We start from the raw sequence: 25308 nt of genomic DNA on the forward strand, positions 1-25308 counted from the left end.
AAACTTCCTCGGCCCATTAGGGTAATATTATCGCACACTTGGCTAACAGCCTACCCAAAGGACTCATCTAATCGTCATGACACTTATATAATGACCGCAGATCAGAGATCCCATTGGCAAATTGGCCTATTTGTCCAGCCATTTGTCTCCCAGCGGGCAACCCGTCCGCAACCCGTTAGATCGCGCCGCCTCGGCCTGCTACGCGCAGCAGCGAGCTGTGTTACGCACAGCAAGCCGTCGTGTTCTCCCAGTTGTTGTTTTTCTCCACCTTTTTTTCCACCCGTAGTTTTCACCGGCTTCCTTTTCGTTCGGAAGTATCCACAAGATCGTTCCAGAATCTATACTCAATGTTTTCTATTTCAGAGCATAACTACAGTGCTGCAAATATTCATTTGCTATGGATGGATTCCCTAATTTTATACCACCGAGTACATATCTTCATGAAACTTCAATAAAGCTCTAGCAGCAATTGTAAACTTTGTTTCTGTTTCTTTACATGAAAAAAAAAACATTCGTAATACGTTTGCTGAATAACAGATTATTGTTGCAAACATCATTTCCAAGTCATATCATTTTAGAGTCTTACTGGAAAGACTAGCACGGAAGTCCAGACGTGCCAAGTTAAGTTCAGCAGACAAATATGTCACGTGACGAAATCATTCGACCAATCACACGGCAGATTAGCTACCGGTGTTTTGAGTCGATCCGCTATTTTTGTTGAAAGTTACCGCTTCCTGCGTGCTCTGCGCGAGATCTGCGTGTAACACGGTCTCGGAGTCAGCACGCACACACGAAAATAGCCACGCTCTGCTTTTCGCTTTGGTCCCTGCAATTAACTTTCACTGTAGTATTTCGGCAGATCTCAAAGAAGGCGAGCAGAGCTAAAGGTCATACGACCAGAGGACCCCCATCATGCCGAAATTGCAGCACCTACTGCGCCCTAATGGTGCCCTGTTTGTTTTCTTGAGCGATGGGAGGGGCGAAAATAAGAAAATACGGATGTGTTTTGAGACTGATAGTTGTGCAGTTGAAAAGGTCTCGTACCCGGCCAGGTAGGCTAGACCTGAACTTGAACAGCGATTCGAACAAGTACAACCTTGGTACCGTAATGGCATACAAAGGACAACTGGTTCGTTAGTAACCGCAAACTTCCTATTTTCAGAGCTTTTAACAATTAATGAGCTTCATACGCTATTCATTGACTTACAAAAGGTAGTATTCAAGTTTAGTTTTGGAAATATGATTAATGCATTAATAGTAAAGATGAAAATCCTATTTTGATATCTGATAGATAAAATAAGAGTGATGTCAATTATAAAGATTTTCAAACTGATAATGTCAATGAAACAAAAAGTAGTGATCATGATTTCAATAATGAAAAAATGATGATAATGATAATCATAAATAATTAAAAAAACATTAGTTTTAATTATAATTTAAACAAATAATAAATAGTAAATGTAGGTTTGATAATCTCACATTTTAAAGACTAAGATGAGAGAATGTTTTTGATGGTGGCATGAAATTCGTTTCTATTTTCATTTAATGCCTATTTTCAGTTTGATATTTGGTGCGCGGGTAAAATTTTCGTTATGTGACGTGCAACGTTTTTAAAGCATACGATCATGCCAAACCGTGCACAATGACCTTTGACATTGTTTAGCGCGCCGTACGCATGGTACGACAGCACATTATGCGTACATTACGCGCTTTGTGATAGATCAATACAGGCAAATGTAGGGGTTGGGAGTTTTGATTGCTGTGATAAAAGTGAATAATGGTGGATCAATACTAAACTAAATTCAAATACCATTTGGCGAGTATAACTCCAGGGGGCCGTTTCATAAAGCTGTTCGTAAGTTAAGAGCGACTTTAAGAACGACTGGTGAAACTTTCTTACCCGCTAAGTAATCACCATTGAACATTTAATGGTGCAATTCATTTACTATGAGAAAGGATCACCAGTCGTTCTTAAAGTCGCTCTTAGCTTACGAACAGCTTTATGAAACACCCACCAGTATGGTTCATGGTAGTCCATATCAGTCTGAACATTGCGCTGCATTTTCTCCCCTTGGTAGCTAAGCTTTCACAAGACGATAGTAATTGAATCAGCAAATAATAAAAGAATTTCACTTCGATATGTCACAATCAGTTATCACCGGACATTGGGGTGCAACTATACCCCTCTCGTAAATGGTCTTGTACCAATCGAGTCTTATGAAGCAGACTTGCTTGTAACTTTACCTTAAATGATAGTTAACTCTGACATTTGGTTGGTCCTTACCATGTTTACTAGAATGAGAGATAAAGGCGACTGAAAACTTAATTTGAAAAATCGAGAAGGATTTGAAATTTTATTTCGTCAATAAAATAGTATTTAAAAGTTTACTACCACATCTTTCTTTTCGTTTCTCTTGATATTTCAATTTTTATCTTTCAAATAATCATATTTCGTTCTTTTTTTAACCTTGAGTTTTTAGTCCATCAGTTTATGCAATCCTTCCTTCGTAATTTATTTGTTACATGGTATTTGTCACTTTAGTTTATATTGTTTATTTCTATACACACACGCACGCATCTACTCCCAAACTCTGCAAAAAAGCACACATAGGCCTACCAACACAAACCCACAGTTCCGCAAAATAGCACACGCTCACATCGCACACATCGCACAATGTAATACGCACACATACCTTCTTACGCACGCATACGCACTAACATATCTACTCTGCTTCTATTGATATATTTCAGCCGATCTGTTTTCTCCATATGATCACTATCTCTGTCTTTAACTTCCATATTTCGCTCCTATCAACACCTTTTCCTTCAATTTTTTTTTAGATTCTCCTCTCATCATCATTTCTCTTCTATGTTATTTCCCTGTTTCTCTCTCATGCACTATCTTTGCGTATCAGCTATTTTTCATTTTGTTAATTTTTAAAAACGTGTTTGAATAATATTTTAACAACTTGTATGTGTATTTCAAAAAAGTTGCATGCGATCAAAAAATTCGAAATTTTTACTACAAAAATATAATTTTGTGATAGATTTTCACATAATATTCAGAAAATATATCTAACCCTTTTTTTTTTTTGGGGGGGGGGAGCCCCTCCCCCTCCCCATTTGCACACCACTGATGTATATTAACATGTTTTTTTTTCTTCATCCGCCTTTGTCCAAAGCAAGCACAGACCTAGTCAAGATGCCTTCTTCATTGTATCCGTTGTCCAAGCAGACCCATTCTTTCTCCCCCCCCCCTCTCTCTCTCTATCACTCTCTCGTTCTCTTTTCCTCTCTCATTTACTCCCACCTCTTTTTTCCTCAATGGTCCGTCGTGTGGATGCCCCTAATGGGTCAGTCGGCTATGTTACGGTGTCATATGTGGCTCCGCGTCTAAATTGCAACCCGACGACACTTCACTTTCTCGCCTCCCGACTTCATCCCAAAATTCGTCATTCCGAACGGACCATTTAAGCCGACCTCCTCTCGTCCCCACCTAATGTTAATACTGCTGTTTCTTTTCATCCTATCTAAATCTACCAACATCATCTTGGAGCAATATGCACGATCCGTATCTCTGAATCATTTAGTTACTATTTTCCGGAATATATTCGGGCATGTCTTTTTGAAGTTTCATTTTCCAACTTTCGTTGTACATAAAGTGAAAGCTGCGTATTGATTGGGCATATTTTCGGCAATGGGTCAGCGGTCCGCATACCTACCAATTAAAAGGCCTGATGATTGGGGCTTCATCTTCTCCGCATGAACAAAATCCGAGTCCTTCTATCACTTTGGCGACCTTAGATATCTTTGGATTGTCTTCAAGTTCAACCCAAATCTGACAGACTCACCTATCTGACACACACCTTTCGTCAGCGCCACTATCTTCCCCGATAACCACATAATCTTGCAATTTCTTTTTGAACATACAAAGACGCCTTGTTTGACATTTGATCTGTTCTATCTTAACTTCGATGCCACCGACAGATTCTTCCTACTTTTTTTGCTCTTCTCTAAAGTTTTAAAACTTCGGCAATTTAGGGGGTGTCGACTAAACAACCACTGGGTCTCCCCCACCTATATAAGTTTTCATCCTTGGATACAGGTTCACATTCGCCTTGGAGTGTCGAGATTGAGAAGGACCAATCACATTTCTCTTGCCTCAAGCCTTATCTCACCAAACTACTTCCGAAGTAGAAATATTGATTGACTTGAAGTACTTCTGCTATTAAAATTATCTGGATTACTGCATCATAAGTTTGAATGGGACTAGAAACTTATATTGAATGGTGAACGGTTCTTTATTAAATTTCCAAAAGGCTTGCTGATTCGTCACAAATGCTATATGAAAGCAGATTAAACTTGGAAATTCCTCATACATAATCACTTTGATTCTCTTCGTGGAAAACTTTACCTCATTTAGAATCATAAAAATCGGAGTAATTATTCATCTTGGTCAAGGTAAACGGTAAGCATAAATTAATTATTATTTTTTGTTTGTGGTATTTGTGTTGTCCTATTCTACAAACTTATAAACGGAGGGAAAACAAGTTGAAGTGTGCACCCTACTAGCAACACCAGAAACACCTTTCGCGTGCGACCTTTCATCTTACATGGCGTAGATGAATAAGGCGCAAAAATGGACCATTTTGCTTATTGTTCTTATCCTGAATTGCCTGTATAAATCCTCAAAGGTGCAACATATCTATTAGGGTGTTTGCCTTTAAAATGCGCCAATTTGCAACTTCAACAAAGTTACAACTCTGCTCCCAATGAGGGTACGAAATCTACCTTATTGCACCCTGAAACATGTTAAAGGTGCAAAAAATGCCTCTTTGGTTGCAAATTTGCACCGAATAGGGTGCTCCTAATGTTGCTTTTGAAGGATGTAAATATTTATTTGGCTAAGCGTGTAGCTAGCTCTTCCATCTTCTGCACTTGGTAGTGATCCGAAGGATTAAACATTGTCAATGTGTCCCACAGTCATTGAATATCGGCAGACACTTTCTGGAACGTAGATAATCTATTTTCAAAAATCCTTCATGACAAAGTAACCTATGTCGAAAATCGGTGAATCAAAAGAGCAGTGTCGTCCCGGACAATCGCCAAGGACAATTTGTTGTTCCGGTTCACCAATTTTCGACAAAGACCTCTAAGCTGCATTGTGATTCGACGGGCATGTTCAATAGATGCACTAATTATGTTGTAGAATTCGTCCGCGTTGCGAAAACTCGCTTCATCAAACTGTTTTCTTTTATCACCTTTAAAAAAAAAAAAAATTTAAAATTATCAAATTATGAGATGGTCATAAAATGTGTTGGAAAACAGAAAAATAAATGAAATAGAATGGTGAAAGTTTGAAAGAAATCGGACAAGAAATAAGAAAGTAATGCCTTCTTTAAAACTGAGATCCCTAAGACTATTCATGGGTATAGTGATTACCAATAGTTACAACTTTTAAAAATTCATAACTTTCTTATTGTGTGTCCGTTATTGTTCAAACTTTCACCTATCAACTTGGCTGATTTTTCTTTTTTCGTCTCAAAACGCTAAAAAGTTTTTATTTGGATTGGATTCCATTTAAGGCTTAAGAAAATATTTCTTGGTAACAACAAAGGCCACCAAACACATAAAAGATTATGGTATGATAATCATGTGCACATGTCGTAGTGTCAAATAAATCGGATATTCCCATTTTCCTGTCTTAAAGACTTCTCAAATGAAATACCTCTTGAATTAATTTTATTTACATTTATATTCGTTGCTTTAAAGACCTTAACCTTTGTAAAAATATTTTTAAAATGCATTCTCTAAATTTTGTTCTAAAATATGGGGTGCAAGATTGCTCACAAAAAATGCTACTATCGTCACTTGAAGGGTTCATCTTGCACCCATTTTAGAAAGTGAAAGATATATGTTACCCCAAGATCCCCTCTTACAACTGTCTTATCATGCTTATCGGATACTCCGCATCCGATTCATTTTTGAACGGTTCCCATAACCTGATGTCAATCCGATAGTAATTGTCGGAACCTTTTCTTGCTTTCACCATCACTTTTTTTTTTACATAAGATCTTACACAAACTCTGAGTCATAAGATGACATTCTCGTGAAGAGGTGTGTCTCTTCAAAGTGATCGAACCAAGTAAATGTGATATTTTTACGATCCTTAACCGAAGAGGCCATCTCACGATTAATCACAGTCCATGGTCAGGATCGACATGGAGGGGAAGGTTGATGATCGGGCTGCATTTTAAAGTTTAATGATTCTAAAGTTTGGTGTCAGGGGAGGGGGGGGGGGAACAAAGTTATTAATGAGGCCCATGATTCAAAGATAACATGAAAACAAACTTGTATGTGAACAACATTAAATGAAGAAGAACAAGATAGAGGAGGAGAAGAAGAAGAAGAAGAAAAGGAGGTAGAGGAGGGGGAATGTGAAGGAGAAATATAAAATAAAGATCAGGAGACAAAGGAAGAAGAGGAGGGCAATAAAAAAAAACTATGCGATGGACCAGATGAAGACGAAGAAGAGTAAAAATAAATGTTCCTTCATGTAAAGCAACGCAAAAACAATAAAACACATTTCCCCTATACACTCTAAAAAAAGGTTTACCCAATATTGGGTAAAATGGGAACATGCATGTTGGTTGGGTAAATAGATACCCAATAAGTTGTAAATTTTACGCAATGTTGCGTTGAAATAGCCCAATATGGGGTAAAAAAAAATACCCAGCAAACATGCATCTTCCCTCTCTACCCAATATTGGGTAAAATTTTACTCAGTTTTTGTTAGAGTGTAACCGTTTCGGGAAATTTAGTTTTGAATCGGAATATTGATGCACTTAAGGACGGATTGACCTAAACGGAAGAGCCTTCTTTACTTTTATTTTGTTGTAAAAATTTGATATAGTTATCCAGTTGCCACTCTCTACCCACGGCTTGTAAGTACTAAGGTAGGGTTATCTGTGGGCCACGCCGCCTATACCTGAGTATACAGTGTATATGTTATCATGATCTCAGAACTTTTTGTTAAAGTTCACTAATGTGAGTGACATTGAAATATCATTCTCACTTTGCAGCCTTACATAATTTATGAGACAGTTGTGGCACTTTTCCTTGATTGAATTTATACGAATGGAATTTCCTTTTCTTTTCCTTTATCATATTATAAACCCTTTTCCAATTTCCAAATAAAGCAGATTTTTTTCAGAAATAATATTTTACGCTTTGTACAATTATTCTCTTCTGAAAATCGGCGTCCCAATTTAACCTTGAGAAATGACTTTCTTTATGTCATGACCTGGCAAAATGAATAAGTCGAGTTTCATTCCGACCCTAAATATCAGTTTTGTGATGGAACATTACATACAACCTATGTCATTTATATATATGTTTGTCAATAATACTAATTCAAACTTTGAACATGAATAATGTTTGAATTGACCAAAGTTTAGCACAGGCTATTAATATTTTTGGTAAATCTTATGACCATAGAAAATAAATGGGTAAAAGGCGGTATGGTTTCAGTACGAGGTCCGTAATATTATCCAGAGGACCTATTAGACATGTTAGAAATGAAGTTACTTAGTACTTGTTAAATTCCGTGTAGCCTGGTAAATGCACACTTAAAATGATTGGCAACATACTGTCCACTGTGTGGGGGTAATGTATGTTGTTAAACAAATATATATATGTATACATGTATATTCTGGGCATTTATTATCCATTTGAGCAAATTTATTACCCAATTATTAGTTTGTATTGTGTGGACAGTATGTTGCCCAGCGATGGTTAAGAATTGGGCCTTTTTACCCAACCTTTTTAAGCAACCTTAGACAGTTGCATATTTGAATTGCTATAATATATGCATGTACTTTTTACGATCATGTCAGACAATATCTCACAAAAGGCACCTGTTGAATGAGATATTTTAGTAATATTACCTTGTCGAGTGAGGGACTCAGTGATTGCCACACTTACATGGGGCTAGATTAAAAATATTGAAAAAAAAATCGAGTCACATGTGCTCTAAGTTTAGCTCCGAGTTGCACTTTTTATCTCCCTCGATCACACAATGTTATCCCAATGGTCCAACCTGCCGTGTTTTCTTATCTCAAAGATTTCGCTCAAAAATGTGCCGGTGGAAGAATCATAAAAAAGCTGTAAGTGACAGCGGTTTCCAAGAAATATGTTTGATAAAATGCACTCCTCACCTGTTTAGTATTGTCTTGTCAAAAATCAATTTTTATCTTCTCATCAATATCATGTGCGCATGTATGTGACCTTTCCTGTGGTTGATAAGGAATACGGATCACATTCGTCTTGAAATATTCACACTTTAAATACGACTTTCTTCTCTTTCTCTCTCTTTTTAGACGGATGACAAGATGATTTGCAGTGGCTTCCCATTGGCTCTTCTGTCTCTCCTCCTATTGGTTATTTTGTGTCACGTGACTGCGTCATTTCCTCTCCTATGTGGTCAAGAACTTGTGAATGCTGTTGCATTTGTGTGTGATGGCCGTGGCTACTATGGTCAGCCCAGCAAAAGATCAGGTGAGTATTGTATTTTCTAGAAAAATAAAAACAGAAAAATTTGGCGTTTTCTTGAATACAATACCACAATGTGATAATCGGAGATTCATCCAGCCAAGAATGACATCGATATCAGCAAGGCTACCTTTTTCACCACTTCTAATACCAAGGTTGCAACCATTGGTTCCTTGACATTTGCTTCGGCAACAATTGCTCCGCTGTAAATCTCACACGCTAATGGAATGGCCAACTTCAACCCTGGACTTATATACCCTACCCTAAACCTAACATAAACCACTATTGAAACCCTAACCCTACATCTTAGACAAAATTAAGCGCGGAGCGATTGTCGCATGCTATTCATCGTCACCTTTATATCTACTAATATTAACCCCCTTACATGATGTGTCATAATGTACACTCAGATGTCATGAATTAGACATATTCATTTATGGCCTTCAATATATTTTTTTTTATAGATACCCGACATGCAACATTTAGTTTTTAGTGAGGAATCATGAAGCACGTTTTGTCCCCTTTACTTCATTTACAATTCATATTTTACCTTTTTACGTTGTTACAGCTGGCGTCTTCGAGTTGGAATCACGGGCAAAGACATTTCTGAAGTCGGGGATATCCAGAGGTGAGTTTGGTCGGTCAAAACGCCGCGTAAGAACAGGTCTCATCGTAACAGAGTGCTGCCACAACCGATGTTCAGTCTCCCATCTGGAAAGTTACTGCAATCCATTGCCCCAGGACGCAGTCCATGACCCAGAAGTGCACATACGACTGGAGAAGTCCGCTGAAGAAGATGCCGACGAAGGGCGCCCCCAAGATGGTCCAAGTCAAGTCGACACCGCTACGGGAACAATGCTTGGAACGGATACGTCGGAGTCCCGAGGACGACTTCGCATTGATGCTGTTGAGAAAGTAATTTCAGGCAGACTGATTCCGACATCGACAATGGGGTCATCCACGACTCAAACGCGAAAGAAACCAAGGAAGGATAAGAGCGAGAGAAGGAAATCGTCAAGAGAAGAGAAACAAGCTAGGAGAGAGGAGAGGAGGAGGAATAGGGAACGGAGCTCTGGGGGCAAGTCACGGAGTGGACGGCGGAAAAACAAGGATAATGATCGTACATCAAGAGCCAAACGACAGGGCTTGACTTTGTGGAGGAACATGTTTTCGGAGAAGGTATTTTTTTCCACCTTGATAGTTTTTGTACCAAGATAAATAAGGCAAAACTAAATACCAGTACATTAAAGATAACATCCATAGAATTGTTCCACCTTAACTCACCAAATCATGAACGATATGCTGCAAAAAGGCGACAAACCATCGCACTTCAAAGTTTTCATATACGTATATAATGGAATGCGACAAATAGATATATTTTTTGCAGAATATCCAGGGAGGTACAAGCATGTTTTCTCCTTATGTTTAACTTCATTCTTACTGAATATAAAACTACATCAAGACTTGCCTGACATAACCGGAATAACATAAATACGCATTAAAAATACCGATGAGGATTGATTAACTATTACGATCATCTTCAGGAACGGACCATTCTCCACATAACTTATAATTTGATTTTAATGATTTTGTTCTTGTAATGCAAATATAGGAAGCGTTATTTGAATTTTACTTCCTGGAGATGATTTCATTTAAAATTGAAAAACTTGGCTTATCAAAGCTTCCATTCTGTGGATATTTGTGTCCCCAAAATGAAATATTTGCACAATTATATAGTGATACTTAAAATTTGGGCCCACATTTTTACATTTTATTATTTTCAGAGCAGCTGTTAAAAAGAGAGTCAGGGCCTGTATTTCTTTTTAAATGTATAACGTGATGTATAATAAAATACTATAATTACTAGATCAATTGGTTGCTAACCTGTTTTCATTTTACTTTTGTCTTTCTACGCAGGCTTTCAGTAATACCCAGGCTCTTGAGAATCAACATATCCTTTACCCGTTGAACGAAATAGCGCCATCTTCGACCATCATCGACACATTTGAGACGGAGACCTTACTCCCCAAACAAAAGTCCCTCCAAGACGTTGGTATTTTAAATGCCAAGCAATCATCAATAAATGCAGATGAGGATAGAAATGCGATATTTTCTGATTTAATGACAAAATTGAGAACACTTGTTTTAGACTTCACCTCCGATAGGTGAGAGAAGCTACCATTCCTTGTTTTCTTCAAATATATATTATTGTTTATTTAAGTTTGATGTAAGTTTAAGCATGGACCTCCTGTGGTTTAAGGAAGAGAAGGGGTATGGCTGAATAAAAAATGGCTGAAAAATTGCTGAGAAAATGGCTGAATATCCCTCAAAGGGAAATCCATTGTTATTTAAAAAAATATATATCAATAATGATATCATTAAAACTACAACAACGGATTCGGAAGAGTTGTTTTGCATTTTACTCAAAACGAGAAAAGTTGATTGAAATCGTCAATCAGCATTTTCAAATTGATGATTCGGTAATATAAACGTGACAAATAAAGTTTTGAGCGTTTTCTTATTGAATATTCATCTAACTAACGTAATTATAAAAAAAAAACATGCGTTCGAATTATTCCAAGGAGATTTGTGATCCCCTCACCATATTTTGCGAGTGCACACGTGATTGGTGCATGATCAATGTCTCTTGATACAAAACGTCATACAATTTGAGGGGGGGGGGGTATTGGGGAAGGGGTGTTGACTCATTCTATCACCCCCCCCCCTTCCCCCGAATCATGGTTCGTTTTTTGTTCTTGCATCTACTTTAATGTCTCGGATATTTCGACATTGGGAGATTGGAACGTTCGGGAGCTTATTAGCGGACTATTTCCAAATAATTCAGGAAAAAGAAATGTTTGGAAATATGTTTGAATATGCTCACGATTTCAAAATCTAAGATCATGAATTGTTTTTTTAATGTTATTATTGTTACGAGAAAGTACTATCTTATGAAAATTAAAAGTGTCCGTTGTGGAATGTTAATGTATGAATTTATTTATAAAAAAAGCAGTACAATTGAGGTTATTTCAAATTCACGTTTAGTAAAGAAAAATGCTCGGTTAATCATTAATATTAAATTAATTTTGTTTGTTTTTGGAAAATTACTTATCGCATGTTAAAGGTATAATGGCACCCAACACTTAACCTGTTCAAGCAAAGAAATACCCTATTCATGTGTTTGGTTGATAATGAAGTTAAATTATCATCAAATGTTATGTTGACCTTTATTACGTTCATTATAACTTTGTTACAGCAGCTCTAAAAACTTTTTGTTCTTTTCTATATTATCTTCGTTTTTCTTTGAAAAACGTCGAAAATGATATTTGCCGTTGTAGGTGAATTGAACAGGTTTACTATTTTTGGTTTTCTCAGAATATATTATTTATCATATTACTTAAAAAAATGTTGATTTTTTTTGTTTCACTGCTATCAAGTTGCGATATGACTAAACACGCTAAAGGTTGATAAATCGTTTCTGATAAATTCGATACCAAAAATGTTTGTGTGTGTATTTTGAAAAAAAAAGATAATCGACAAATTGCAAATGGATTGTTAACAAGGGTTCATTGTGGGGATATGATGTACTGTATTTACGTATTATTGTCTGCAGTGTTTGTAATGTCTGAAGCAACAAGCTATCATTATGATAATGACAATCGTTGAATGGGGTTGAGATAATAAAAACAATAAACACATGCAGTGTTTGCCCATAAAATCAAATTAAGAGCAATGTATTTTAATTGGTAAGACGTACTTTGGTGGTTTGATCATTCAGACATCCAGAAATAGTTTTGTCACTAATACTATTGCTGCTTATAATGCTGAAATTCGTCTCAAACAACAATATAATCCCAACAACCATGACAACTATCACCGCCATGCTACCACAAGTAGTAATACTACGAATAATAATTATAATGCTGCTACTATTGGTTCTACTACAGAACTGCTACTACTAGTTAATTTATTACTGATAGTACTACTACTACTACTACTACTACTACTACTACTACTACTACTTCTACAATATACTACTACTACTACTACTTACAAACATGGTTGTTACTTTATTACTGCTGCTGCTGCTGCTGCTGCTGCTGCTGCTACTACTACTACTACTACTAACACTATTGCTACTATTGATAATGTTTGTGCTACTACTGCCATGACTTTTGCTTCCAATATTACAATTTCTACTACTTATACTATCATTTGTGATTTGCCGGTTACTCGTTCTAAAATATTTAAACTATGATGTTGCATTCGTTGAATACAATTTCATTTCAAAACATGCGGTTCTGTCAATAAACCGTTGGAAGGAACCAAACCTTAGTTTACAGTTTCAGAACGCGTCGCGTGTTAATCGTTTTATTGTGCAATATTAATTTGTAAATGTTACTCGTCACCATGACGATAGAGATCTTGACATCATCTCCTTTTGGTGCAATGCGAAAGGAGATTTGATAAGACTTACGAAAATGTGAGAAAGTTAAGGTAAATTCTATTAGACAATATTCAAGTTAGATATTTCGTGTTTCAGTTGTAAATCGTTAGCAATCTTAATTTAGCAGGTCAAAAACAAACGGGAATTAGGAGATCAAAATCTTTTGAATTAAAAAACTTTAATACTCTCAAGAGTTCGTCATAATTGCTAAATCGTGGTGGTGTTATTATTTGTATTCTAGAGCACGATTTCCTCGATATCACTGAAAATGTCCCTGCCAAAAACTTGTGAATTGTGGGCAGTATACTACTCTACATTAAGAATGAAGTCGACATTAAATCCATGATTATGATATCATGTTAACCTGAAATGTCAATGTCAATAAATTTGCAATAAAAATACTATTTTGTTGTTGCCTATTTTTAATATGAATTTTTAAAACATTCAATATTTTTCAAGATGCAGTAGATGGCCAATTAATTTGTATGGTGTATGTGGGAGGGTGTATGGATGGTGTGTGTGCGTGTGGAAAATGTGCGCTTGGGAGTGGTTAAAAGCGAGTTTGCGTGGAATTCTGCGTTGGTTTGGTTGTGGGTGTGATAGCAAGAAAGTTACATATTAGTACAATACAGAGCATCAAAAAATTATATGAACATGTATATTAATGTGTATGTGCGAGGGTGGGGGTGGGGATGAGAGGGAGAAAGAGAGGAGTAGGGGGGAGAGAGAGAGGGATAGAGAGAAATAAAAGTGTATGCGACGAGAGTGTGTGTGCGTGAGGGTGGGCTTTTGTGTAAGTGAGTGTGTGTGTGTGTGAGGGTGCGTGTGAGGGTGCGGATGCGGGTGTGTATGTGTGAGAGAGGGTGTGTGTGTGTGTGTGTATGAGAGAGAAAGCGATCGCATTTTTATTAAATCTTTATTTCATCCAACACATGCTACATGTATGTGCCACAGGCGCCAAATATCCCTTTGCAACATTTTGCATATTTCTTGCAACCCTTGAACTAATTTCCAACGACCAACAATATTTGTTTAATGTTGGCAAATACCATTTAACTTTGTGAAATGCAGATAAGTACAAAAAGTTTATCCTCTACATTTCCGGTAACTGGTTTGAACTATTTCCTGAGCCTAGTATATGATTTCCACGAGATACAAATGCCTATTTCACGCATTAGTAGCTTTTGAAGTACGCCAATTGGTGCTTACGGGATTTATAAGTAATACTTTATCGACGGAAGCCCTAATTTTTCAATTACATGCTTGCTTACTCCTTATGGGCCTACTTTAGACTATTAAAGAGATCAATACTATTGTAAATACGCCCCGTTTTTGCAAAGACTACTTCACATATCCTTTCGAAATAATGTATTCGTGCGATGCTCTAATTTACCAAGTGATAATTACACTAGAATTGTGAATAGCTTCTAATGCATTGAAATCAGTGACCGGTCTGGAGACAGTTAATGTAAAAATATATTTTCTCTTCGCAATAATAGTCTCAACTTCTTAACACATGGCGTGTATAGAAAACTAAGCTAAATTACACATTATCTCCTCATACGATGTAAAATCGCCATGTAAATTCCAAAGAAAGATATATTTGTATTCATTAAACGTTACAAAAAAATCAAATGTATTTATTGTTCATTTGATCTTCTTTACAGCGCCTTGGATATCAAGTATTTATTCCGAGGGGCCCTCTTTAAATGATATAAGATGGGCAAAGAGCTTACAATTTTCAGTCGTTTCAGTCGTTACTTCATCTTGGACGAGTGCATCTAAGATTCTTCAAATGCTCCTGTGGAGAGCCGGTGATAGTAATTCCATGATACCAATCAAATCAATAAAAATATACAAAGAAAAACACTTGAGTTCATGACGTGAGTGGTTGGACAACAAAGGTCGATTTAAACTCATCCAGAGAGATTTAACTTTACAGATTGGTAAACAAATCAGATAGGACTAATCTAATAGAAGGACACCTTTGAAAGATGTTAACCGGTTGACTCCTGAATTGTGTGATTCATATAGGCTTTGCATGTGTACACCTCAGTACCAGTAGACAGTGGATTAAGCAACGAAGGTGCAATCGGAGTAGGAAGGGGTGTCGGTATGGGGCATCAACCTTTCTTTAGCGTAGAAATTGAAAGAATGAATAATGAATTCTAAAAAAAATGTGACTGAATCGCAACCCCCCACCCCAACCCCCCCCCCCATAATTATACCGGACATAGTACTAGAAAGGGGTTACCAATACATAAACAGGAGGGATGGAGAGAGTATGGAGGGAGGGGGGGGGGTGAGAGAACGTGAATAATAAAAGTGAGCAAGAGAGAGAGGGGGGTGTTAAATGAGTATAATGACATTTAGATGTAACAATAAGGATCGTTAATATTGGGATCTTTTAGGGGCATTGAAAGGGGCGGGGGCTAGGAGGTGACAATTCAAAAGTTACCTTTATCCTTCCACAAAGGTCTAATTCCTATCTCCCAGCTGTAACATTTATTATCTAAAATAAAATATGTTGGCAAATGAAGACATATTTATCCATCTTTATCGTTTACAAATGAATATTTTATTTCTCTTAATTAATAATGTGACCGTTTTAATAAAGCACTATATGAAATCTGAACGGCGAGTTATATAAGCCACTTGGCATAACCGATTTAAGAGGATTGTTATTGAATGTTTGAGTGGGATTAGCAGGTTTATTTCGAGGGCTCTCCTTCACGCATGATCCCCGTTCGTGTTGCTTCCTCCTTAAACTATCGCTGATCTCACTTTTGAGGAAGATGAAAGGGGGCCCCGGTGGTAAAAGTTTCGTGGAGTCTATCACCATCTTCTTGATTATTTCTTTATAATTATTTACAATGAAATCTACTGTGAATGGTGTGATAATTTCCGGACACTTTCTATAGCTGTTCGAATAATTCAGCGGGTAGTTCTTCACACTGCACGTTTCGGAGGTTTATAACAGGCATGAGGTATAGGATTGGTCTTAAATTATCTTCTCATTTTTGGATTCAAATGGAATATTTTGGTTTGGACATTTTGCTGGTAATGATACTGCATCATCTTGAAAGCAGAGGAGCTGATAATCAATTAAAACTTGTGTTAAGGGAACAATAATCAGAAGCCGAAACAGAATAGGTGAGCTAGATTTCTCGATACTGGTATTGTTAATCTCGTTTATTTAGGAAACTAAAATTCAATTGCCCGATTCATTATACATTTTTAACATCATTTCGACATCATGATACTAATTGTCATCATCATCATATTCATTGTCATTGTCATCATCGTCATCATCATCATCATCATCATTGTCACCATCATCATTATCAACATCATCATCATCATTATCATCATTATCATCATCATCATCACCATCATCGTCATCATCGTTATCATCATAATCATTAACATTATCATCATAATCATCATCATCATCATCCTTATCATCATCCTATCATCATTATCATCATCCTCATCATCATCATCATCATCATCATCATAATCATAATCATCATCATCATCGTCGTCGTCTTCGTCATCATCTTCATGAGTATTATCATAATCCTAATCATCATCGTAGTCTTTAAATTTATCAATATAATCATCATCATCATTTTTTTTAGTATCAGGACCATCGACGCCATCACTATTTATTATGCTTTGTCTGAATGTATTTCAGTAAATAATTAGCTTCCTGATTATCTTCCACATCCGCAAAATCTCGGATAATTCCGAAAACACCCGAACGAACGAATCATCAGTATCATCATCATCATCACCATCATCATCATCATCATTATCACCATCAATATCACCATCATTATCGTCTTCGTCATTATCTACATATTTATCATCATAATCCTATATCATCATCGTAATCTTCAAATTTATCATTATCATCATCATCATCAATATGTTTTAGTATCAGTACCATTACCATGATTACTATTTCATTATGCTTTGTCTGAATGTGTTTCAGTAAATATTAAGCTTCCTAATTATCCTACACATCCTGACATCCGCAAAATCTCGGATAATTCCGAAAACACCCGAACGAACGAATCATGCCTGACGGGATTCAAGAGCAGCTCGTCTGTAAATTTTACTCCACAAACTGGAAATGAACTTTCCTATCGCTCACGCCTCTCGATAGGCGACACGACCCCACAAAGAGTTGTACAGATGGGCACCTTTTAGATTATTAACCAAACTATAAAAGTGAATGAAAAGTTCAAACCAATAGAATTGACAGGTGTGGGTGGATTGTTATCATATTGATTTCCAAAATTAGAGGAAAACAAGATATGTTTTGCCTTTTTCGAACACGTAGGCAAAGTCTGTCTGAAATAATAGATGTGCAATCTAAACTGACATTTCCTCTGACGCCCCCCCCCCCACAAACATGAAAATGAAAAATTATAGAAAATGATATAAATTGAATCAGATAAAGAAACCAAATAATGAGAAAAATAAAAATTTAACAGGGAGGAATAGATGGCAATTTAAAATATTTATCCCCATTGCCATTGATTTAGAGATTACAGCTAACAGCTTAAACAACTTAAAAAAAATCTTACTGTTTACCTGATTTGTTTATAATTTATTTTCATAAACTGCTCTGATATGCATTTGTTTCTTTTAAAAGGATTTTCCTTCAGTTATATAGAATGCACTCTTCAAATTACAAAAAGAGTTCTAAAATCTTCACTTCTTTCACATGCCATTTTCATACAGCGCCATCTCTCGTACACCGAATGGACAAGGTCCTACGGGCCTATAACATTTCCCATAGACTCGTGTGTTAAACTGGCACTTTAAAAAATCATAAAAAATATGGATGAAATTCGGGGGCCAAATATTTGCTATCAGTGGATAGGATATATATCTTACAATTCGTATCTGACCAGCAAGGGTCCCTCGACCGGCTCATTTAAAAGATAAATCGGCATTTATGAAAGACATCTCTTGAGGGAGATCCATCACCTGAAACATTAAAATAGCCCTAATCCTTCGGCCAGTCAAATATAGTTCCAAAGTTGGTGATATTTCTTCACATTTTGAGAAAAGGAAGCCCAGTAGTTATCCTCTATAGATTTAGTTATAGATGGACAATCATATCCATACACTCTGTCAATCAGCTATATCAAATTTTCGGTGCCGGGTAAAAATGGCAGAGGTAAAAATGGCAGAGGTAAAAATGGCAGAGGCAAAAATGGCAGAGGTAAAAATGGCAAAGGTAAAAATGGCAGAGGTAAATATGACAGAAGTAATAATGGCAGAGGTAAAAATGGCAGAGGTAATAATGGCAGAGGTAAAAATGGCAGAGGTAAAAATTGCAAAGGTAAAAATGGCAGAGGTATAAATAGCAGAGGTGAAAATGGCAAAGGCAAAAATGACAGAGGTAAAAATGGCAGAGGTAAAAATGGCAGAGGTATAAATAGCAGAGGTAATAATAGCAGAGGCAATAATAGCAGAGGCAAAAACGGCAGAGGCATAAATGACAGAAGTAAAGATCATGACATGCTACATCAACAAGGAAGACAGAGCCTTTTCGGTTAATATCAGTCATATTATTATGACTCCTCTCGACTAAATAAGTATTATGAACTGATTAGATATGTGGATTTTGTCATCATTCTAGGTCTATACTTTATCGTTGATATGATTAAAATCAAACATTTCCATGCCAAAATTATTACAATTAGAGCTTGATGAAAGGATTTATCTTGGCCAGTTCGTAAGTAGAACAGCACTTCATCCCATACATACCCAACAAATTTTAATGTAAACACCAATGTGCGCTACCATTAACAAAACGAAATAGACAAATTCGGGATTTCTTTGAACCACTTGCATAACTTGGATAACAGAAAAATAACAAAACGCTCTGTAATAAAAGTATATTTTTTATATTTCAACATCATAATGTATTTGAATAGATAGTGATATGATACGCATGTAGTTTAATGTAAATGATATAATAATAGCAACAAGTGTTCAGCTTTTCAGAGCAGTACCTCATTGCACCTTTTCCAAGTGGATGTCAGGTCCCCAAACCAGTTTCTATGGTAACGGTTACCGCATGAATTTTGAAATGTGTAGCGAATCAGGGATTTAAATTTATAGATGTTTCTTAGGTACCATTCAATTGACCTATTTTTAAGAGGAAATTAACCCTGGCAAATGGTTTACTGTAAAATTAGCAGAAAAATATATTGGTGGTTTATACGGAAAGTCCATCAAAGATTGAGAAAGTTATTAGAAGTTTGATTTTTTGATCTGTGACGTCATACAGTGCGTTCCAAAAAAAAACTATACACTTTTGAAATGGCTGCCATATAAAGAATATAGCACTTTGGGGGAAATAACTTATAGATATGGAACGCCAATAAAGTCAACTTTCAAGTGACACCAAAAAGTTGGAAAACTATTCATGATTGAGCGAGCACTGCCCACTGAAACAAAGGGTATGAAAATTAGGGTGGGCCGGAATTAGCCTTCCAATTTCTTTCAGGTTTTTTGTTTGGTACTTGCAAAGTTGAGGGTTATTTGGTGAATTAAAGATCAGTTGTTTGTGAAAATTTAATGCGTTATTATATTGAATTTATTTCATTGGAATTTAATGCATGAGTGATCGTGAATTGCAATTTTTAGTGCAGCATTTTGTCTTTATCATGTGGATCTCAACAATGTGTTTATGAAAGTCAGGAGAAGAGGGGGTAATATGACTTAGGTAGGTGAAGTACGTTGATGGGATAAAGGTCAACAGAACATTTAGCAACCCCTCCCTCCATCTCAACCCCCCCCCCCCCGCTTCTCTCCTCCTCAGACACTAAGCTCGGCTAGGCTGGGCAGGAATTAGCCTTACAGTTTTTTGAGTGGTTAGTCCTTTGGAACTTGCTAAGCTAAATTAATGAGTGAGATAAGTTTTGGTTTCTTAGGCAAATTTCATGAGTAACTAAATTGAAATTTAATGCATGAGTGAACAGGAATTGAAATTTTAGTGTAGCATATTCATCTTGTGGACCTCAGAAGTGTGTTCGTGAGAGTCAGAGTAATGTGATTGTACCTGTTACAAGCAAGAGGGCGAGATATGCTAAGACTTGGTTAAAAGGGCATTCCTCTTCTTTTTGTCCTTTTACAAATTAAAAGTCATATGTACCCTCCCCTCTCCACCTCCATTTCCCAGCCCCGGCCCCCTCTCTGTCTCACTTCCTGGATTGTAGCCTTTTCAAAACTTAGCTGCCAAGTGACCGGTGGCTGATGGTCACTTTTTTATTGAATTATTACCAAGAAATTTAATGATTATGATGATTAATTTATTGAAAAAAAACCTGAATGTTTGATTAATCACATTGCACATTGAATGAGTTGATTTACTAATAAATTGTTGATGAAATGATTGATAGGAAAAAGTTGATGCCCCAATTCAGAATTAATCATTAAATCAACATTCCGCTCTGGACTTCACGCGTACATGACAATAGCCATCAGTCTCTCAACAGGTCTAGAGGGGAGGGCGGGAAAGAGGGAGGGGGCGGGGGCTAAATGTTCTGTTGATCCTTATTCCATCAACCTACTTCTCCCACTTAAGTCCTATCTCACCTTCTATTCTCCCGACTCCCATGAATACGTACATTGCTGAGATCCACATGATAAAGTTGAAATGCTGCCCAAAAAGAGATCCAAATGATAAAGTTGAAATGCTGCCCAAAAAGTGTAATTTGTGTTCACTCATGCATTAAAGTTCAATTTTGATAATTTATAAAATTTGCATAAGCAACCAAAACTGGTCACGGTTGATCATTAATTTATCACAACGCCCTTAACTTTGCAAGTTCGAAAGGATTTGCCTCTTTAAAACTGACATAAATTGGAAGGCTAATTCCAGCCCACCCTAATTTTCATACCCTTTGTTTCAGTGGGCAGTGCTCGCTCAAGCATGAACAGTTTTCCAACTTGTTGGTGTCATTTTAAAGTTGACTTTATTGGCTTTCCATATATGTAAGTCTTTTTCCCCAAAATGCTATATTTTTTATTTGGCAGCCATTTCAAAAGTGTATAGTTTTTTTTAGGGACGCACTGTATACTAGCAGCTGCCCCGTATTTTATGCACCAAAATATACACTTTTCAATTTTTTAATCAGTGGATCATGACTGCCAAAAAAAAATCTTTCAGGAGTGGATGTGAAATGATTTGTATGTTGATATACTTAAGGTACAATAAAAACCATTTTATTTTTTTAAAGAAAATTACATTTCATTTATATATTTTATTACACCATATGTGGGAAAAACTGCTCGGAAATGACGTCACCGTTAAAATGTAAAATTCTGATAGCTTTTTAAATCTTTGATGGATTCCCTAAAACCCCCGCACCGATATCATTTTGATTATTTTCTGCTATTTCTACAATAAACTGTATGTCAGTGTGAATTTTCCCTGTAATGAATTAACTATAATACTTGGGATCCAAAGTGTGCTTCAAATTTGAATATTAGAAGAGCAATTTGACATGAAAAGGCCGTGCATGTAAGTCTAGGAAAAAATAAGAAATGCCAGCTCAAGTGTTATAAATTTGGTGCAGAAGATCTACAGTATCATTTTAAAATGTTACGCTTTCCATTAGTCAAACAATATAATTCAAATTTTCTTCTCAAAACATTTCTTATTTAATCTACTGTATGATTGGAGGGGATTTTGGATTTTCTGGCATGGGGGTTTAAGACTGACCATATACCTCTGCCATTTTTACCTCTGCCATTATTACCGCCGTCATTTATACCTCTGTCATTTTTACCTCTGCCATTTTTACCTCTGCCATTTTTACCTCTGCCATTTTTACCTCTGCCATTATTACCTCTGCCATTTTTACCTCTGCCATTATTACCTCTGCCATTTTTACCTTTGCCATTTATACCTCTGCCATTTTTACCTCTGCCATTTTTACCTCTGCCATTATTACCTCTGCCATTTTTACCTCTGTCATTTTTACCTCTGCCATTTTTACCTCTGCCATTTTTACCTCTGCCATTATTACCTCTGCCATTTTTACCTCTGCCATTTTTGCCTCTGCCATTTTTACCTCTGCCATTTTTACACCGAGCCAAATTTTCAACCCCCCCCCAAAAAAAAAAAAAGTCGAATGGGCTGGCTCGAATGAATATATTTTGCCTTCCCGTTGTTAGTAGGCTCTTGCAACCACAAACTTGGAATTCAATGGTTGCAACATGCGCTTTCATTCGTTTCCCATGCATGCTTACACCATAGAGCTATTTACACCATAGCTTCATGGTTACACAAAGGACTTTCATTCGTTTCCCATGCATGCTTACACCATAGAGCTATTTACACCATAGCTTCATGGTTACACAAAGGACTTTGAGAATTTCGCTCATTGAACAATGGTGATCGTTAATTACTTGTCCGCTTTATGACAATTACCTCCTGAATAAGAAACATATGAAATATATATGTTGATACACAAGTAAAGACATTTGATAACAAAATAAGTAAATAAGATAGGGAAAAAAGAAGAAAACAAAACAAGTCTAAATAATCTTATCCGTTTCCTGACTTATGAAAACAATTTTTTTTTTTCTTTACGTTTGCGGGAGACAACACTATGTAAAAAGAATAACAAATAATATGAAGATAACGTGAAATTATTGAAAAATAACAACAAATCCAGTTACTAAAATGAAAATGAAACTTCCATTTCAATGGATATTCACTCAAATATCGGGTACGTTTTTCTTCAAATAAATCAATGTATATTTATAATTAATACAAGGCACCATGGAGAGCAACATCAGCATGGCGGCGAATCCAAACCGCTCTGCTGCCATCTACGTCCGGCTGTCAATCATACCCCAAGGACAACACCCTCGGGATTGACAGACGAGAACCTCACTTTCTCCTTCGATGTTTTCCTTTGTTTCTTTATTCTCATTTCTTCATATCTCTTCCAAAAAGCGAAGACGAAATCAGAAACTCGTCTGGCTATGAGAGACAGGTAGAAGAGGATTTTTTTTTCTTTTTCTATTTTTTATTTGAGGCCGGGGTCAGGTCGGATATTTGTTGATGTTTTAGCGGAGATTTGGAAAACCTCCTGCCGACATAACTAGCATATATCCGTGTGTGTAAATAGGTGAGGACCGTACGAATAGGAGGTTATGGGAGGGTAAAATGGAAGTCGAAACCTGTTTGACCGATTTATCTGCATTTTTTATCAAGTCTCTTTGTCCCCCTAGACAGACAGTGGACATAATGTAAGAAGGACAGAAAAGGATAAAACAGTCAGAACAAGTTCAATATTATGATAATGAATTCCTGTAATAAAATCGTCAGAGAGAGAGAGAGACAGCTAATTAAGATGGCTTTACATATCAAAGATGGCGTGTTTATTTGTCATGTTTGTTTTACATAAACCTAAAGAAAAAAAGGAAACAAAAATAAAAGAATAAATAAGTCTATAAAGACACGTAAGAGGTATATCTCTATAACAATGTGTGAAAAGAGTCATATGACTTCCGGTATTTGTGTTTAAAAGATCTTTATCATACCTGTTTTATTAACGAATAAAGTACTGAAAATTTGGAATTAAGAGAAATTATTACTTTACTTTTACCTTTCGATTAATGCAGCCAGGATCATGATCATCTGGCATTATCTCATTATCATCCCGATAATCTTAAAAAGAAATAATAAAGAATAATAAAAATCAATAATAGTGGCCAATGGAACTTAAAAAAATGAAATGGCATTTTCACACGATGGATCCTCAAATTGGCAACTTCGTTAGCCTGATACAATAAAACACAAACTACTAAAGTTTGTTCACCTCTGTAGCGATTACATGGCAAGTTTGAATTCCGAATTATTCTTTCAAAAAGAAAACTTTCATTTTGAGGATACCGTATACCGTTCTTTTGTTTCGTGGTCTATAAGAAAAGCCCGGTTATTTGATAGTTTAACCACAAGCATTTAATGTATTAACCCACAGACGACAAGGTGATGAAATTCAGAATTCGGTGAATCTGTTCCCGTTTCATTTTCTGAGCAGATAGATGAGGCTTTCTGTAAACTCTAAATAGTTTTAGTCATAATGATTTGATTTGACTTTTGTTTTATTGTTTTATTTTATTTCATTTTTATTTATTTATTTATATATTTATTATTATCATTATTACTAATTGTTTTTTTTTTTTTTTTTTTTTTTTTTGGGGGGGGGGGCTTGTTTGTTGATCATCATGAAATTATGAAACAGTTTTAATTACTAGGACTGTCGTTTGAAAAAAGCTTTAGATTTCAAATACAAAGCATAAAAAGCTCACGGGGAATAGCTTATCATTATCATGATCTTAGTTTGTCTAGAATGATATCCGATTTGCATTTTCGTAATACATAACTAAATAACGCGTGTTTGTGAAAAGATATGATGGGAGATCGTACTGCAGTCTTGTAAGCAGATCATGTGTAAAACCAATCAGTAAACAATAAGTAGACAAATAACACCTGGAGAGAAATTGCTATCCGGTGTGAAAAAGACGATATATTTCCTTGAATTGTAAAAGACCCATGAATCATATCTTAGCCCACTCCCTCTTATCCTAAACATCGCCTCGCAATCCAGAAGTTAAAACTCGATTCTGTATAGCTTCGAGATCTTCCGTCATTCCAATACGATAGTGAACGAATAGGCATCTCCACCCCCTCCCCCTCCCACTCACCATTTCTCTCTTCACATCTTTGCAACCAAAGACTAGAATATAGAAAACTGAAACACGGCCCCAGACTTTATTTTAGGATCCAGCTTAAGCTGCTTTAATCTGCGGAGTCAAGTAAAACTATCTCAGATATGATTCCGAAAAATGTCACATAGTCGTGTTGAATGTTCGTCTGCTTTTGGATCTCATGTTGAGTGTACCCCCTACGTAGAGACCACTGGTGATGGAGATGTATGCTTTTGATGATAGTATAGTTTCTTTGTAACGGTAAGGCACATGGTATTCCGTTTTCATATCTGTGTAGAATTAGTACTTCGTTTGTTAATCTAATAACACACTTTTTACATAACATAGCATAAAACAAGCATAATAATTATATTGATTACTGTGTTGATAAATCATAGAGATAAAAATATCATTCTTATAAATATGATCTGCTACCATATTATCATAAGAATGATAATATGCAGGAGAAGAATCGTCATCATAAGCAAATTGCTTGAAAGAAAAATGACAACCCAATATTAAAACTCATCAAATTATTATACATTTTGAAAATATTT

General features: G+C 36.2%; 1 protein-coding gene across 1 annotated transcript; it reads left to right on the top strand.

The window, feature by feature from the left end:
* Nucleotides 1–3439: 3439 nt before the first annotated feature.
* LOC129282408 (uncharacterized) lies at nucleotides 3440–13403 on the top strand. The gene is made up of 4 exons (XM_054918305.2): nucleotides 3440–4468; nucleotides 8379–8556; nucleotides 9119–9729; nucleotides 10468–13403. The coding sequence occupies exons 2-4, from the start codon at nucleotides 8391–8393 to the stop codon at nucleotides 10717–10719; spliced, it is 1029 nt and encodes a 342-aa protein (XP_054774280.2). The 5' UTR covers nucleotides 3440–4468; nucleotides 8379–8390; the 3' UTR covers nucleotides 10720–13403.
* The last annotated feature ends 11905 nt before the right edge of the window (nucleotides 13404–25308 follow it).

The sequence above is a fragment of the Lytechinus pictus genome, chromosome 19 (genome assembly GCF_037042905.1).
Source record: "Lytechinus pictus isolate F3 Inbred chromosome 19, Lp3.0, whole genome shotgun sequence".
NCBI lineage: Eukaryota > Metazoa > Echinodermata > Echinoidea > Temnopleuroida > Toxopneustidae > Lytechinus > Lytechinus pictus.

Excerpts from the sequence above, each read along its gene's own strand:
- LOC129282408 (XM_054918305.2), top strand. The coding sequence starts at position 8,391 with ATGATTTGCAGTGGCTTCCCATTGGCTCTTCTGTCTCTCCTCCTATTG. Across the intron at positions 8,557-9,118 it reads TCAGCCCAGCAAAAGATCAG|CTGGCGTCTTCGAGTTGGAA; the intron begins GTGAGTATTGTA and ends ACGTTGTTACAG. Across the intron at positions 9,730-10,467 it reads GGAACATGTTTTCGGAGAAG|GCTTTCAGTAATACCCAGGC; the intron begins GTATTTTTTTCC and ends CTTTCTACGCAG.